We start from the raw sequence: 19062 nt of genomic DNA, 5'->3' as shown, positions 1-19062 counted from the left end.
CCCAAGGGTAGAATCGAACCTGGGTCCCTGGCACTGTGAGGCGGCAGTGCTAACCACTGAACCACCGAGCCGCCCCGTTCGTATTCGAAGATTGAGAAAGTTGATACATAAATACAAGTCACTCGTCTTCCTTAGAGAAATGATATCCTACATAACAAATGAAAAGTATAAACCCATTGGTGGAGAAAGTAACACAACCAACAGTGACATTGATTAATATATTGTGCACATGATTCCTACTGTTTCAGTGAGTAGGAACACATCATGAGGTTGTTGACTTGCTCGCCGAGCTGGCTTGTTCTTGTTGAGACATTTCGTCACCATGCTAGATGACATCATCAGTGGAGCCTCTGATGAAGCAATGTTATTCTACTGTGCTTGGAATTTATACTGTTTGGTCCGTTATGGTGAGTAGTGTCATTTCTGGTTTTGATCTGTATGGGTTTGTATATGGGGTCCACCTAGCATGAAACGTCTGAACGAGAACATGCTTGCTCAGCAAGCAAGTCAACACCTCACGCACAACCCGAGCTACAGATCTTTGCCAAAATTTTAAAGGAACACATCATGCTGACAAATCAATTTAGGTTGAAGTTATAAGTGAGTTTATTGTGAGTTACAAATGTATACAGATAATTGATAAAACAGACAAAAAATGCTCAACTTAAACCTAACTTTGAATCAATTAAAATAACAAAGCATTTGAAAATGACTCAAGATCTTTCCCACAACATGAAATGAATCTTGGAACAGTGTATGGTGAATATATCACAACATTATTACATCAACATATTGATGGGCTGAAGGAGCTCAGGTCTGTAGAGACTTAGCCCCTTCACTCAACATACTCAGGATAGTGGTCCTGGAGAACCAGAGGGCACAGACTGGAGGGGATTGGTAAAAGAAGCAACAGAGAAATGGAGAAGTCTTTTCACACAGTGTATGGTAAGAGTGTGAATGAAGCAAGTTCAATGAGGCATTCAAAAAGGAATTGATTATCTGAAAAGAAAGAATATGCTGTGGATAGCAAGTTGAAAAGTGGTCCAAGGTGTGTGAAGACTCAGTTTCATATGTCATAATTGAAAAGGATCCACCCTGACGTGTTTCCTCTGATGTCTGGTGAGGGTCAAAGACACCAATAAAATCTTTAATGCAAATCTCACAAATCTCTTCCAAATAGCACTCTTGTGTTAAAAGTAATTGTGGCAAATACTTCTTGGATGTAAACAAATCTGTAGAATGCATTCTGTAAACCTTTTTGCATCTTTATCTCTTCACCTTCAAGATTCCCCTTAAATTTCACCTCTTTGACTATATTTTTGTTCATCCCCTCCTAAAACCTCCTTGTCTGTCTCTGTATTAACTCTTAGGAGCAAATTACTGCAGATGCTGGAAGGTGTACTGAAAACAACCTTCATCTATACTAGAGTCATCTGGACTTGAAACGTTAGCTTGGTCTCTCTCCATGGATGCTGTCTGACCTGCTGTGATCTCCAGCATTGGTTGTTGTTGGTGTTAAATTTTGTCTGGGTACATCTTAATTAAACACTTTGGAATGTTTTACTATATTAAAGGTGCTCTGGAAATACAAGTTGTTGTTCTCTGATAATCCCTCCAATCCTCAAGGTACTGACCTACAGGACAGTCTGTAGACATGGATCGGCCTCTAGTGCTCTGTTCGAGTGGCCATTCAGCATGTGGAGAGCCAGACAGTGAATGTTGTGAGACAACAGAGACTGTCACAGCCAAGACACATCCCGCCCTCCCACTGATTTCCCAGCTGGGCTCACTGATGAGAAATTGGACTCCTAGCTGATTCTCCTCCTCCATAGACCAGAGTTTCACAGGATAACTGAAGTTCCTCCATTACTAACGGCTCCTCCTCCCCCCGGTCGGGTGCTTGTGCTGGAAAATCAGTGGCTGGAGCCCCTTTTTCAACTGAGTATTTGATTGCCTTCTTAGCCAAAGTGCAGCGAAATTGATGGTTCATGATTAGTTTAGTTTAGTTTTAATCAGTACATTAATTGACTAAATTAATAATAAACTATAGTTGAGCACAAAACAGTGTATGTAAACTTTAGAGATAGTAGGAACTGCAGATGCTGGAAAATCTGAGATAACAAGGTGTAGAGCTGGATGAACACAGCAGGCCAAGCAGCATCATAGGAGCAGGAAGGCTGACGTTTCGGGCCTAGACCCTTCATCAGAAAACTTTAGTTCTTCAATATCAGGTGACTCTTCGGAGCTTCAATTGACAGCGAAATGCACCATGGAGTTTTAAACAGAATACAAGTAACACACTCATGAATTAATTACTGATCAAATGCTGACAGGTCTCTGTTTAACTTACTTCTATCCTACAGAGCCACATTGGGAGAATTTGCAATCTTCAAGGTTAATGGGCAAGCTTACATTCAAATGTCATTACAACCCTTATCCACAACCTGGTGTTATGAACAGAGGAAGGGATTTATACAAGGAAAGTACAGCTCTATTCTTTATTAGCTTGGTTTTAAATCGTAGTCCTTCAGAAGAGAAACAATAATAACTGGCTAAATGGATTCTTAGTATTAGTTAAGTTTGCAACTGTATAATTCTTTTAAAGCTTTTATACCTCAAAACTGAAAGTATAAGAATATCTGATTTTTATAGACTGCTTATGATGCACATACTTTATAAACACAGTTTTTAACTGCTACCTACTTTGTAATAGTACGTTGTGATCTTCTGTGTTAATTTTATAAGTTTAAGTTTACAAGCAACCTTGCTTTCAAGGTGAATAACACATTCCAAGCACCCACAACCAGAGAGAGCAAAAACATCACCTAACAAATGGTCTTTAAAAAAAAAAATCAGTAGTTTGACTTAATGAGAAACTCTCACCAATTAAACAAAACTGAGACAATGAGGACATGACAACATACATTCCCCTATTCTATACAAATAGGCAAGAATGATACTATAAAATTTCCTTGTATCTTAGCAAGTCATAAAATAACAGAAACTAACTATAACAAGAAGTGTTTTTTTCTGTTCGTTCATTGGCTGAACCAGCATCTATTGCCTATCATGGACTGAGAAGGTGATGGTGCTTTCTTGAACCACTGCAGTCCAGATGGTGAATGTATCCCCACAATGCCATTCGGAAGGAAATTGCAGGATTTTGACCCAGTGATATATTTCCAAGTCAAGATGGCGAGTGGCTTTGGAAGGTTTATTTTTATTCTTTGATGGGAAAGTGTGACTGGCTTAGCCAGCACTTATTGCTTATGTCTAATTGCCCAGAAGACAGTTAAGAACCAGCCACTGTGTGGTTGTGTATCAATCATGTGTATGCCAGACCAGACTGGTTCGGATGGTAGTTTGCTTCCCTCAATGAAATTAGTAAACTGGTTGGTTTTTACAACAATCGCTGCCACTTTAAATTCCAGATTTTTACTGAATTCGAATTTCACCATCTGCCATGTTGGGATTCAAACCCTGGTCCCAGGACATTAGCCTGAGGTATTGGATCACTAGTCCAGTGACATTACAACTACGCTAATGCCTCCCCATAACTCACAGGGGAAACTGCAGGTGGTAATGTTTCAAGGTCCTTCTAGATGGTAGTGGTCGTGGGTTTGGAAGGTGCTGTCTAAGGAACCTTGGTGAACCTGTCCAGTGCATCCTATAGATGGTACACACTGCTGTTGTAGCGAGGTGGTGGAGGCAAAGAATGTTTGAGCACGTGGCCTCAATCATGCAGCTACTTTGCTTTGGATGCTGGCAAGGTTCTTCATCAGTCTATGGGAGTAGGGGAAAAATACTGGTACACATCGTAGCAGAAAAGTATCTTGTGCAGGTTCACTGATGTTCCAGTAGGTCGAACAACTGTGTGAAGACTTTATTACGGAACTGACACCAATAGAGTTTCTCCCCATGTGTGTGCATTCATGGACCAGGAAGCACACTGACTTTGTGAATGCCTTGTCATACTCTTGCACATAAATTATTTTTTCTCCTGTGGGGGTCCTTTGGTATCTTATGATGGTTGAAAACTTCAGGAGGACTTTATCTTAAAATTCACACTTGGATGGTTTCTCACCGTGTTGATTTTCTCATAGTCAGGAAGCTTCAATGAGCTTGTCAAGGATTTGTTACACACTTTATCTGAATAGTTTCTCTTCAGTGTGAGTATGCCAATGATACATCAGGCCTGATGAGATTGTGCAAAGCCCTTGTTAAGAAATTCACACTAAAACAGCTTCTTGCCTGTAAGAATGCATTGGTGATTCATGAGTGTTGCTAAGAGTGAAGACTCAGTCACACATCTCCCAAGTCAATGATTTCTCATCTGCATGAAACAGCTGGTGTATCAGAAAGGGTGTCTTTCTTGTGAAGCCTTCATCACAGACCTCACAACTTTTCCTCAACGTGAGTGTGTCAGTTTCTCAGGAGCATTATTGACTGTGTGAATGCGACGGTGATCCAACATTCCCCACAACTGTTCAAACTCCTTATTACACACTTCACACGTGAATATTTTCTTCTCCCCTGTGTGTACGCGGCGGTGACTCACCAAGCCTGGCAGCTGAGCAAATCCCTTATTACACACCTCACATTTGAAGGGCTTCTCCCCAGTGTGAAGGCGTTGGTGTTCACGTAGGGTCGATGACTGAGAGAATGATTTCTTGCAGACTTCACACTTGAATGGTTTCACCCCAGTGTGAATGCGTTGATGTGTTCGGAAGTGAGAGGAGCGCGAGAATGATTTGTTACACACCTGACACCTGAAGGGTTTCTCCCCTGTATGGATGCTCTGGTGTTCCAGAAGCCTTGTTGATGTTGGAAAAGCTTTATCACAAACCTCACATTTGAAGGGTTTCTCCCCTGTGTGGATGGTTTGATGGACCAGGAGGCTTGATAACTGTGTGAAGGCTTTGTCACATACCTCACATCTGAATGGCTTCTCCCCAGTGTGAATACGTTGGTGAACACGGAGGGTCACTGACTGCGAGAATGATTTGTCACAAACATCACAGGTAAATGGTTTCTCACCCGTGTGAGTGCGTTGGTGTACGAGGAAGTGAGATGAGCATGAGAATGATTTGTTGCATACCTCACACTTGAATGGTTTATCTTCCATTGAACTGGCCTTGTGTTAACTGCACTTTGTGTGTTATAAGGTCTTATGAGCCTGTGGAGCCCACCTCACACATGAACAGCCTCTCACCTACAGGAATGAATCATGGTTCACGGGGTTCAATAAATGATTGAAGCTCTCACCACACGTGGAGCCCATTCACACTTTTTCCCAGTCTCAACCTGACTGATCACTCACAGCTGAACCCTTGAAAAGGTTGGTTCTGATGGAATGCTCCATACCACTGACCAGTTCTGGTGATATGTCAAACCCCTGTGACCCAAACCAATTCCCAATTTCTCAGTGTTGAGCAATGCTGCAAAGGGACTGGATATGTTCCCACAGTTGTGCAGTTGTTCCTTGGGTGATGATCAGGATCTACCTGCAGTGTCTATCCTCTCTGTATTCTCTGGTGTACGGTGCAATCCTTCTGCAAAACAGGAAAAGGAAACATGAGTTCCTATACCTTCCTCCTCTCCTTTGCTGAAGGAGCCGACTCCTCATTTAGAGACTGTTCCACAGTGAGTGCCTGTCCGCTGTTCGTGTGTGTGCGTGCGCGTGTGTGGGAAGAGAGTGTGGTGGTGGTGGTGGTGGGGAAGTGGGTGGAATCAGATACAAGATCTTTCTTTTTCCTCACTGAAATGTCACAGGACCTGTTTCCAACAGGGGCACTGGACCGATGAGAAATATTAATTCAGTGGAGACTTTGAAATTTCTCCCTTGTTTTTCAAAAATATTGGAGGAAAGCACACTGGACAAGAAGTGCAAGAAGCTGAGGAAAATACTGCTTCAGTGCAGCTGATTAAAAGGTTCCGTTTTATCCTGGGAAATTAGCAACACTGCACTCACTCAGACTGCACATCGTAAATTTAGCTACCAGCCACAATACTGGATAAAATTAACAAATCCAAGCCCAGGCTTTTGGAAAGGTTCAGGAATATGGAGTTACACGCAATGTGATCTTACTGAATAGTAGAACACGCTCAAAGAACAAAATATCTTACTCATGTTAGCATGCACCACATATTTTGAAAAAAAAACCCTCAATCTTCTAAAGAAGGAGCAGTCCCTCATTTCTACTCGAAAAGGGCAACATTCTCTCAGAGGAACTGTAAAAATTAAAGTCCACGGGATAATAAACAGCTTCCGACACACACACACACACAACTCAACAGGAAACCAGTGAGAATCTTCAGACATTCTGCGCCTCACCCTCTCATGTTCAGGAATGAACCATCAACAAAACTCAGCCTGGAAATCAGAAGGGAAATGCTTCCAATAAACACACGGCTCCAGTCAAACAGTTCGGCACAAAGCACCGAATAAACAGCTCTCTCAGCTGGATCTTCTCACACAGCATAAGGGGGATTTCCACCCCTAATTTTGCCCACAGGATAGTCAGACTGCCTGAAGGTTAGTGTGGATATTATGGGATACGATTTGTATAAAAGCTGCTCCTTCACTCACCACCTCCTCACTTGGTTTTCAGTCCCTATAGGAAGTGAACCAGCTCTGGAAGAGGAAGAGGTGGGAATGGGCACAGTGGGTGGGCTCTCTGACATCTTTAACAGCCAATCCAAATGTTTCAGGAAACTCATGTTGCTCCAGAAATAACAGTGTGGGGCTGGAGGAACACAGCAGACCAGGCGGCATCAGAGGAGCAGGAAATTTGACGTTTCGGGTCCAGACCCTTCTTCAGAAATGGGGAGGGGGGAAATACATAGAGAGAGGAGGGGTGGGGCTGAGGAAGGTAGGTGGGATGGTGATAGGTGAGTGCAAGTAGGGAGTGGTTGGTGGGATGGGTGGGACAGTTATTTCGGTTATTGTTTCAGTGTAGCTAATTGAAGAGTTCTGACTTATCCTGGAAAATTAGAGAAAGGCCAATACCTTTGGGTTAAATCTTTAAAGAAGGTAATGAAAGATACTTCCAAAAGTGTGTCTTCAGGAGTGGCAGCTGAATTACTATGGAGTTGGATTAACAATCCAGGGATTGAGAGTTCAAATCCAACCACAAAAAGTTACATACATAGAATTACAGTGAAAACCAGACCATTAAGCCCAGTGGTCCATACTGACGTTTATGCTTCACATGAACCTCCGCTCAACCCTCATCATCTTACCTGCAGCAGAGCCATCTATTCCTTTCTCCCTCATGTGTTGTCTAGTTTCTCTTGAAGATATCCCTGCTGTTCAACTTAAAGACTCCATATTATTAAGGTGCATTTAATAAATTTTGAAATTTGCTGCATAGAATGAAAAAAAACTTGAAACCTTCCAGGCGATCTTAAAAACCCAAATATTGTCCTGCTTTCAACATAGAGAGAACTGATCATTCACAGTCCACAGGATATTAACCAGCTCCCAAAACACATACATAAACTCAATAATAGGAAATCAGTAAGGATCCTCAGAAACTCTGCATCTCCCATGCCATATCCATGCTAACCCACTTCATCTAATACCTGTACCCACTGCATCGTCCCCAAGCCCTTCATGCTAACTTACTGCACTGTACTCACACCATCATACCAATATATAACCGTGGCCTCATCTACCACCTTTTACCCTTTCATTAAGCACCCAGCATCAGAAATGAGCAGGCCTCTGTAAAAAGTAGTTATTTTTTAAAATGCAGGCTTTGGTATATTGAGTAAAATTACACATCCACGTGGCATGGTGGCTCAGTGGTTAGCACAGTGCCAGGGACCCAGGTTCAATTCCAGACTTGGGCAACTGTCTGCATGAGTTTGCACATTCTCCCTGTGTCTGTGGGGGTTTCCACCAGGTGCTCCAGTTTCCTCCCACAGTCCAAAGATGTGCAGGTTAGGTGGATTGGCCATGCTAAATTGCCCACAGTGTCAAGGGATGTGAAAATTAGGTGGATTAGCCATGGAAAATGCAGGGTTACAGGGATAGGGTGGGATGCTCTTTGGAGAGTTGGTGTGGACCTGTTGGGCCAAATGGCCTGTTTCCACACTGTAGGGATTCTATAAAAACCACTTGTACTTCCTTCGACCAGATAAATCCTTTTAACAACAATGATTTCATACAAGTGCAACAAAAATTGTAAGTCATTGTCCCACAGAAAGTCTGACGACATTTACAGCAGTCAATGAAACTGAAATGAAAAGCATCACAGTGATCATGGAATCGTGCAAAATCAAGCATTCATCACTAATCAGTAATGAAATTTCTCAGGCTTATATCATCAGGCTGAAATGAAAAGCATTCATTACTTTTTTAAAAGAACTGTTGAGACCCTTTTTTAAAAATACTAATAGGTCTGAAGTTTTAAATGCCTCAATATTCTTGACAATTTTCTTTGACAATCTTGGGAACTTGACAGTCCTTTTGAATGCTTGTCAGATCCTTCAGAGCTATGACAGTTCTTAAACAGCTTTGATAGCTGCAATGTATCCACAATGTATCTACAGTTTATGAACAAGCATGTTCATTTTCAACAAGCCCAAAGGGCACCGAACCGCTCCTAAAAGTGTTCCAGGATCAGATCCGGTGGATACTTCAGCTATCCAAAAGGAAATTGCAAAGAATAGACCTCTAGTATGCCCTATGCATTGGGTTCCAAACAAACAGTGAGGATACCAAAATGTGATTGAAATGGACACGGTGGCTAACTTAAATGGCCAGCTGTCTCAGAATTGCATATGCAAACCCAAGGACATCCCCAGATTTGTCCGTGGAAATGGGAAACAATCCACTTGGGGGCCAGACATCTGTTTTTTTGGCATTTTTGCTCCAATGACAAGGTTCCCTGTTCTGGTGAAAATCTGCTCCATAATCTTAGATTTACAGAGGTTTTCCTGCAACCTCTCCCATTTTAATCAAGTCAGAAAGAAACGTCACTCACCAGTGGACAAAATAGAAAGTAAGTCATAAAGGAATAGCAAGCAGACCGCTTCAAAAGGGACAGAAATGATTTGAGAACCATGCCATGGAGCGGTGCACCTCAGATCTCCAATCTTAACTGGGACAGGGATGAAATGAAGAACAGGATCTTCAACATCGGTGAAGAAGATAGATTCAAACTAGAAGCCTCAAACTTTTATACTTTTACTCCACATTCTGGAGAAAAGAAACAGTGTTGTCACTAGTCACAGTAAACAAACATAGGAAGTAGTCACAGTTTTTCCATTTAATCAGGTTGCTGGGGACTGAGTTCAGGCAATAGATATATTGGTGACAGCATGAACACCCACCTTCAATGACACAGTTGAAGCTCCAAGTGACTGCTAACACCACTGCTTCTCTAGAACTGTTTTAAGCAGCCCTGATAAATTAATGAATTGCTACAGTTTGCAACTAGATTGTTTTGGCTGTTTACAGAAACACCAACCCTTAGATTCATAGACATAAACAACTATTTATGAAGATCTCTGCAAATTCATTTCGGTTCAACTCTTGTACTCAAAGTTGTAAAACTGTCATGAATAGAGCTGCTGACATCATTACAAACAACTGAAATTCCTGCACATATTTGTATTTCTGTAACTAACTCTCATGCAGCATCAATGATGTGGGAGTGAAAAGGTAATCCTCAAATGTTCAATTGTAGAACTCTGTAAATCACACAGAATAAAAGAACCAACATAAGGCTCAGAGTCTCCAGCTGTGACACAGAGAGAAACAATGTGGGAGGGATGGAGGGAGGAAACAGAATGAGAATGGAAGGGAACATGAGAGGTCCAGACTTTCAAGAGTTCTTCTTTATTTTCTCATAGGATATGGATGTCACCGGCTAGGCCAACATTTTATTGCCTATCCTTACGTTGCTCACAGAAGAGTTGAGAATCAACTACATTGCCTACATGTGACCCCAGACCTCTGGCAACATGCTGCCGCTTCGCTCCTGGCTCTGCCTACTACCTCATCCCTGGGCTGATCAACTACCGAGCAAGTATCCTGTTCTTTGCTGCAGCTTAATCTGGCTCAGCGGACTTGTCACCATTCCCAGTGCCCAGGCCTCAGGGTGAACAAATGTAGGGATGTTCGCATAACTCTCTACTACACCAAATACAGGGCCCTTCTGTATTTGCTGCTGAGAAGTTCAGTGAAATTAGACTCGATGAGCTTAGCAGCAGCAAATGTGGAAAATAAACAGCATCTAATTGAGGAGATGGAGGAATACAGCAGACCAGGAAAGCTGACGTTTCGGGTCGGGATCCTTCTTCAGAAATGGAGGAGGGGAAGGGGACTCTGAAATAAATAGGGAGGTGGGGGTGGGGCTGGGGAAGGTAGGTGGGATGGCGATAGGTGAGTGCAGGTAGGCAGTGGTGGGGATTGGTCAGTGAGGTGGGAGGAGCGGATCTGCGGGAGAGAACTCGGACAGGTCAAGGAGGCTCCTGGAACCACAGTGCAGCTTCTGGTCACAGAGGGGCACGACAGACATGATTTTCACCATGCAACAGCTACAGGAGAAATTCAGAGAAAAGAACTACCCCTGTATATGGCCGCTTTTGACCTTACAAACGCATTTGACACCATCAACCAAGAAGCATTATGGAGCTTCCTTCTCCACTTTAGCTGCATCATGAAGTTTGTCACCATCCTTCGCCTGCTCCATGATGTCATGGAAGTTGTGGTAATGAGAATGGCTCCACCACCAACCCATTCCCCATTCTGACTGGTGTCAATCAGGGCTGTGTCTTCGCCCCAATACTGTTCTTGATCTACCTCACTGCAATGCTTCACTTCACCGCTGACAAGCTCCCTGCTGGAATGGAGCTGACCTACAGAACCAGTGGGAAATTGTTCAATCTCCACCACCTTCAAGCCAAAACCAAAGTCACCCCAACCAGTATCATTGCGTCAGTCTTCCAGCAGATTCACAGAGTCTTGCGCAGGCAGTGGTACTGCTCCAGCACCTTAAGGTACCTTGCTGTAGACAGTCTATGACTCAGAGCTATACAGGAGGGCAGGAACCATCACAGCACTGTATACCACGACCTTGGTGTCTGATCTTTGAACAGCCTTTTCTTCAGCCGAAGGCTGCACTAGCACACTGGAGGCAGTGCTGGCTCTCTTCATCAATAGCTGCTCTAATCAACAGGACACTCCTGAGGTATTGGAAGTGGTCAATTTTCTCAAAGACCTCCCCATGGACATTGCCAGGTCATGTTGATGCAGGACCTTAGTCTTAGGTGAGACACATGTTATCACATGCCACTGTAAAAGGAGCTAACGATGGTCTAGAGTTTGTCCTCCGAGTTTGCACACATGTAAGCATCAACCACATACTGTTGTTCAATGATACTGATTGGGGTGACTTTGGCTTTGGCTTGAAGATTTAATAATTTCCCACTGGTTCTGTAGGTCAGCTCCATTCCAGCAGGGAGCTTGTCAGCGGTGAAGTGAAGCATTGCAGTAAGGTAGATCAAGAACAGTACTGGGGCAAAGACAAAGCCCGGATTGACCCCAGTCAGAATGGGGAATGGGTTGGTGGTGGAGCCAATTCTCATTACCACAACTTCCACGACATCATGGTGCAGGCGAAGGATGGTGACAAACTTCATGGTACAGCTAAAGTGGAGAAGGAAGCTCCACAATGCTTCCTGACGGTGTCAAATGCGTTTGTAAGGTCAAAGGCGGCCATATACAGGGGTAATTCTTTTCTCTGAATTTCTCCTGCAGCTCTTGCGTGGTGAAAATCATGTCTGTTGTGCCCCTCTGTGACCAGAAGCCGCACTGTGGTTCCAGGAGCAGTTCCTCAGCCACGGGGAGGAGATGTTTGAGGAGAACCTTGGTGATGACTTTCCCAATGGTCCACAGCAGGGAGATTCCCATATACAGGTAGTTCTGCTCTAAATGTGTGTTTCATTAATGCGAATTGGCTGTAACGTGATTGATGAATAGTGGACGCTGTTTGGACAATGTGAACTTTCTGCTATACAGGTATAGCAGTTTCCTTATAGCGTGATTTTCTATAGCGTGACATCATACAAGAAAACAACTATTGCGTTACCACAATTGGATTTATCCTTTTTTTTGAAAATGCTCACGACGGTGGCATCTCAGAACTGTCCCACATGCTCTCCTCCTTCAAGATAAGGCAGACAATGGGGGGGTAGCTGCAGAGGATCTCTTTGCCTCCGCACTTCAATGCCTCAGCAGGGGTACCATCTGGTCCAGTTGCCTTGTTGTTCTTAAGCTGGTGGATGGCCTTCTCTACTTTGTGCAGCACGGGGGTATTGCTGAGGTCATGGCGTGCAGCGTGCTGTGGGATGCAGTCAAGAATGCTCAGATCAACTACAGAGCCCTGGGTTGAGGAGATCTCTGAAGTGCTCCCCCCAGCATTGTTTGGTGGCTTCTCTGTCTTTGATAACAGTAAGTCCATTCTTGGCTGGCAGTGGAGTTTGCTTTTGATGTTTGGGCTGTAAGTGGTCTTGACAGCACAGAAGAAACATTGCACATCATGGTTGTCAGCATTCATTGGGCCTCTAGTGCTTTCTCCACCCACTGCCTGTTCTTTATGTCACAGATTTGTTGTTGTACCTCGGCCTTTAGTCACCTGGAGGTCTCCCTTCTCTCTTCCAGTGATCAGAACTGGGCTAGTGGGGCACTTTATATCACCAACCTTAACTGAATATTCTGAACGATGCCCTGATAAGAACGGGGAACGATGCTCAACTGATCGATCGCCAGTTCTGACATGCCACAACAAAAAACTGCAACGATGTCCTCAGAAGACAGATACAGGACACAACCAATAGAGTACCTTTTGTCCTCCAGTGCTTCCCTCGAGTGGAGAAACTACGCCATGTTCTTCGCAGCTTTCAACATGTCATCAGTGACAAACATCTCACCAAGATCATCCCTACGCCTCTACTTCTTGCCTTCAAACAACCGCCAAACTTTAAATAGACCATCGTCCGCAGCAAACTACCCAGCCTTCAGGACAACGCCACAAAGCCCTGCATCGGCAACCTATGCAAGTCAGATCATCAACATGGATACAACCGTCACATGTGGAAGCACCACCTACCATGTACACGGCAGAGACTCATGTGACTCGGCCAATATTGTCTACCTCATACGCTGCAGGCAAGGATGCCACGAGGCATGGTATATTGGGGAGACCATGCAGACGCTATAACAACAGATGAATGGACACCGCACAATAATCATCAGGCAGGAATGTTCCCTCCCAGTCGGGGAACACTTCAGCAGTCAAGGACATTCAGCCTCTGATCGTCGGGTAAGCGTCCTCCAAGCGACCTTCGAGATACACAACAGTGCAGAATCGCCAAGCAGAAACTGATAGCCAAGTTATGTACCCATGAAGACAGCCTCAACCGTGATCTTGAGTTCATGTCGCACTACATGTGACCCCACCATACTGTTGTTTATCTGTAAAAATCTTCCCTACTGTCCTGTTTTGACACCATCACCTTGATAACTTATGATCTCTCTACCTTAATTAGTTTGTATAGTTTTGGATTACTTGTTACGTTGGTTAGACCCTCAGCATGCAACTCTTATACCTATCACGTTACTCCAGTCATTTCATTCGTCTCCAGCACTACCTTATTTTTAAGTTTCTGTAATTATCTCTCGACCTCATTTCATCGGACTACAGGTCATCCCTTAACTTGTTATTCAGCTGTTGACACTTTACCCACACCGTCTGACACTCTTGATCACCTGCAGAGATATTTTATTCAGCTTGTCGACACTCCACTCACACCCTTTTGATGATCTGATGATCTTTTGATCTTTCTGATTATAAATTCTGTGCTTGAGTACTTCTTTCTTACTTCACCTGATGAAGGAGCAGTGCTTGTGATTTCAAATAAACCTGTTGGATTATAACCTGGTGTCATCTGACTTCTGACCTCAGCCTTAACTGGGACAGGTCCTGTCCTCTATTTAGACCCTTTGGCCAGTGAGGGAGATATATTTGAAACTGGGAACATCAAACTTTTGTACTTCTACTCCATCGCCTTTAGAAAACACAGTCTGTAATTAGACACAAAAAAACAAATTTAGAATGTATCCACAGATTGTTCACTTAACTAATTTGACAGGGGCCTTGGTTCAGCTGATAAATATGCATTGGCAGAATCACATGGCAATGCCAATATGCAAGCTCATCTTGGTTTCCTGACATCATCTTTCTTCTAGATATCAATGGTCCAGCAATAGGTGAACTACCAGAATGCACAGTCTGATCATGATTTGAGAGATTCAAACCACAATGCATGGGGAAGATTACATCCTTGTGATGGATTATTTCGCTAAATTTCCCACTGTTCAACAAATTAGCCACAAATGTGACTGGCACTTGCATGATGACTTCTGTTTTCAGTTTCTCCAGTGTTCTGCTAAGATGCTGGTGGAGTAGGGCTTCTGAGCCTGGGGGTCATCTGCTTTCCATTTTGTTCCTTTTCTTTGGTCTCTTTTCTCAATTTTTTTTTCTTTTTTATGAACTTATCTCTTGTTCAGGAGCTTGGTCGCAACAATGGCACCAAACAATCAGCGGCAGTGAGTGGGCCTAGCAGCGTAGACTCAAGCAAGCCCAACAACGCAGACTCATGGCAGCGGCATCAGAAGCATATTTGGGTTCCCCACGGCTTCTGCATCATCAAGGCAGTCCTAGCAATGATTCATGGCGGTTGTGGTGGTGGTGAGTTTGGGCCCAGTACAAGACCTGGCGGCATCAGCTAGATGGGCATGAAACGGTTTCATGGTGCTGGCGCAGTTGGGTTTGGACGAGCATAGTACCCATCGGCATCAGTGGCGTCTGCATTGGCGACATCCATTGAGGTGTCATAGTGGCAAGGGCTTCGGTGGAGGCAAGATGGCGCTGATGAGTGGTGACTTTCATTCTAGTGGCAGCAGCACAGCAAAGGGGACTTGGACCTGTCTACCAGACCCATGGCCCATGATGGAGCACTTAACAGGAAGGACTATAAAGTTGAATACTTCTTTATTTCTTTATTTTTCTACCTTTAAATTCTATGTTTTGGAGTTTTTCTGTGTTTTAAGATGGCGCCGGAGAGTGGAGAAAATACACTTTTCACTGTATTTTGTAATAAAATACACTCGACAAGAAATAAGTCAGATCAAATATTCCTGAACGGATAGTGTTTCATGACGGGCCACAATTCACTGGCAAACCAAAAGTTTGGAATGATTCATATTGCATCACTCACTAATTATGCACAAAGTGTCTAGCAGAACAGATGGTACATTCTATCAAATCAATGATTATTAATAGTCAAGCAACAGAACAAAATTTCCATATTGCATTTCAGTATGAAGAAGGGATTACTAACCTAACTCAACATATACCCAGAAGGCAAGTGCAAACAATCTTGTTCAGCAACAACTGCCTAAGGATTCCAAGGCACAGGACATTCTTCTTTGAAGACAAAGGAGACAGAAAGACATACATAGGCAATGATCAGATACAGAACTACCAAAAAACTGAACATTGTACTGAAAGTATAAGTTAAAAATTCAAAAACAAATACTTATATAGTAGCAAACGTTTCAACAAAATGCAACCACCCAATCAATCATTCAAGATCATTACTTATCGTGGTGCTATATTGTAAAGGAATAGAAGCCAGCTCTGAGCAATATACAGCACACCAATCATATATGAAGAAAATGAGGAAGAAAACTTCAGCAATGATGATTATGCAGTCATGTTGAGTGACAGCAACCAGTAAGCAAGAAATCCAAGTTGGCAAACCAACTCAAAAGAAAATAGCACATAACTTGGGAATATGATCAGAATTAGTTGTCAGCCCTCAAAACCATTAAAGTTCAGATTATCATCCTGTAAACTCTGTTTTATTTGTTTATATAATTGTCAACTTTACAATAGATACCTATGGGCAACTTTGTATATCTCTATGGGATAATTTCTTATCTTTGGAAAAAGGGGATGGTCATGTCTCACTGCAGTATGTCAGTATATCTTCAAAAAGATACAGTATGACAGTATGAAAATGTGTTCTTGATATTATCACTATATTACAGCATGTAACCTGTGACTTAAAGGCCCCAGAAGCCTTACACCTTAAGCATGACACCTTAATAGAATCATGCTATTCAGTATAACTTAACAACTTAACTTTAGTGCAGAAACTGATGTACTGTGGGTGTAATTTTTTTATATATTAGTGAGCTTTCATAAACGTCCTTTGGATGTTATTATGTTATCCACATTTAGTTTCTTATGTTACAAAGAATAACAGAATCATTGGAGGTAATATTCATATTTGGCATTAGTTCTAAACTATCACAACACAGAATCACTGAAGCTGAAAATCACCGCTCGTACCTTTGTCTCACAAGAACTGCTTTAAACTTGCCTTGATAAACTGATCCAGTTTTTAACCAGGCTATGTATGTTTAGAACAAACACTATTTTTTCAACTCGGAGATATAAATTACCATTTATCAGGACTCCTCCAAATCCATTTCCGTTCAATTCCTTCATAAAGAGTTGTAAACTGTCCTCAATACAGAAATTCCTGCCAGCATTTGTACCTCTGTAACTAACTGCTGCGCAACATCCATTAAGTAGGAGTGATCAAGACATTCTCAAATGTTCTATTGTAGAACTCTAAGTCCCACAAAATAGAAGAACTGGAACTGATACCACTTTATGAACAGCCATGTAATATATCCAGTTAGGACTGCAGTTTCAATGTCCATGTATTATTACACCCAAATCAGGGTGAGAGACACCTGAACTGCTAGATCCACAAAGGTTCCCAAATGCAACTAAAGTTGACTACAAGACAAAACAAAATGCCTGACTGAACCATTGTTATCTTGTTGAATCAAGAAAAGAGATACAATTGCAATGAAGTCTTCAAAGATCAAAACAAATTTAACAGCAATTTCTACTTCATAGACATTGTTGAGAAGACTATATTGAACAAATTAATTCACAAGCTGATTTACAGTTACATGGGCTCCCGTGCATTGATATTCATGTGCAGGAAAACTTTTAAACAGTGTCCAATGACTTTATATAGTCTTGTGAGGGCTCTTAAAATGAATGCTCTGGATTATTCAAACTATATTGCAGTCCAAATAAAAGCGAGAAGGATTTGACAGATTTTTTCCTCAGTATTCTCTGAATCAGTGATTGGTTTTGTAATAAGTATTGACGAAATTTCATTCCTTGAATCAATTTGAGTGGACGTATTTTCACTGTCTGATTGGTTCACCTTTCAGTGTCCTGAAACTCGGCTAAAACACTCTAATTGGATAATCAGGGATTCCAGGCGCGTGCTCATTGCGACATCTGTTCGAACATGTTCTCGTGCACGCGGCGGGGTAATGGAGGGTCAAAAGAAATCATTGCGTTCACTAGAGCTCAGAGGAAATAAGGGGGAGGGGAAAGTGACAGACTCAGTGGGAAGGAGATCGTGGGAATTTGTGAAGATCACATGATTAATTTTTTGGTACGTGTTGAGAATAGGAATGGCCGGGGTGATCCACAAGAGATGCAGAGGGAATTATTGAGGTGAACTATAGAATTGAAAACACCTCTGTACCAAGGTCTCTAATGGACAAGTCCATAAGTTGAGGTTTCAGATCAGTAAAGAACAGCAAATCTTTTGCACGTGTTAGGAAATATTTTAGATTTGATTAACAAGACTCACCATCCAACGAACTCCAAACGTGAAAATGTTTCTCGATTCTGAAAAACTGACCTAAACAGAAAGCACAAAAGTAAATACCAATATTGAAAATACCAGACTCTGAATAATACAGAACAATAGTTATCCATGAGCTGAGTTAAGAATGTGTGTACCCTTCTCAAGTCCGAGACGTAAAATCCAGGATTGTGGTGCACTCTTTCCCGCCACGCTCTGTACCTGGAGACCAAACCAACCAGGGATTCAGCTCCGAGCCCACAGCTTGAAACCCCCACCTTGCTGCTGAAATTACCGAGATAGTCAAAAGGACACGTTGACTGTAAAAACTCATCAACAGATCGTTGGTTTTTAATGAGCCACTAACATGGGGATGTAATTTATCTGATGGGACGACAATAGACGTTGGACACTGACTATGTCTCTATAAAAGCTGTGGCCACAACTTCCACATCACAGTGACCATTAGAGCGGGTTTCACACAAAATAATCCAAATTTTCCACTCCTTCCTCACAGAAATATTCCTATAATTAGTGCTTAAATGTTTTATATTGAGACAGTAATATCTCTAATGGAAGAAAAGATGCCAACGTTTATCAAGTCTGTCCCAAAATCTTGTGAAAACCCAACATCTTCAGAAATATCTTGGACATTGCAGTAAAAACTCACATTTGGTGAGAAAATGTTGGGGAGGTTTTCTCTGGAAGTGCCTTCCTGTGTTTGATGGAGGGAGACAATCCATCTCCTCAAACATTAACTGAATTACAACCCCAAGCCCAGAAAGCTTCCCCCTTCACTGAGGTTGTTTAAAACCTCCACAAGGACTCAGCTCAATTCACCCAAACCCTTCACAATCCCGCTCCGAACTACATGGCCTATGCTGCATGCAAAGCCCGCGCCGTGGCAGTGTGGAGTCTGTGGGAAATCAGCCCGCGGCGCCTGACGGGAATTGCAGTTCTACCCCGCTCAAAGTCAATTGGCGTCCAACGTTCGGGAGTTCAAATCTGAAAGTGCGCGAGCCGAACAGCTGTCGCGTGGGCGGTGCTGGAATTGAAGGTGCGCCCCTGGTGGCGGTAAAGGGATCTTTTCCTTTCCCCCACCTCGAACCCAATTCCTGCTGCAGCCATTTCCCACCTTCAGGCTCATGCCTAACCCTGCACTCCCTTTCTTCCGCTTCTTCGCTTCATCAACATGGTCAAATGGATTATGTCGCTACGTTCTACATTTCTTTACTATAGCTGGTGACCGACTGTTTTATCAAGGCTATGAAGTGAAAATATAAAAGTCTGAGTCAGAGATAA

The 19062-nt window shown here is 42.7% G+C and overlaps 1 protein-coding gene across 6 annotated transcripts; it reads right to left on the bottom strand.

Moving 5' to 3' along the window:
- Positions 1-581: 581 nt before the first annotated feature.
- On the bottom strand, positions 582-18752 carry LOC109928792 (zinc finger protein 239-like). Of its 6 annotated transcripts, none has more exons than XM_048616839.1 (4): positions 17919-18752; positions 17767-17817; positions 15415-15500; positions 588-5552 (listed from the first exon to the last, which is right to left on the bottom strand). In XM_048616839.1, the coding sequence occupies exon 4, from the start codon at positions 5123-5125 to the stop codon at positions 4409-4411; it is 717 nt and encodes a 238-aa protein (XP_048472796.1). In that variant the 5' UTR covers positions 5126-5552; positions 15415-15500; positions 17767-17817; positions 17919-18752; the 3' UTR covers positions 588-4408. The 6 variants fall into 6 exon arrangements, with proteins under 6 accessions (XP_020384308.1, XP_048472796.1, XP_048472795.1 ...); XM_048616838.1 differs by lacking the exon at positions 15415-15500 and having other exon boundaries at positions 17919-17982; positions 18431-18752; XM_048616836.1 differs by lacking the exon at positions 15415-15500.
- Positions 18753-19062: the final 310 nt, after the last annotated feature.

This window comes from Rhincodon typus, chromosome 35, assembly GCF_021869965.1.
Source record: "Rhincodon typus isolate 14 chromosome 35, sRhiTyp1.1, whole genome shotgun sequence".
NCBI classification, from domain to species: Eukaryota; Metazoa; Chordata; class Chondrichthyes; order Orectolobiformes; family Rhincodontidae; genus Rhincodon; species Rhincodon typus.
Note: the sequence above shows the minus strand (reverse complement) of the source record. Positions and strands in the feature narration are given on the sequence as shown.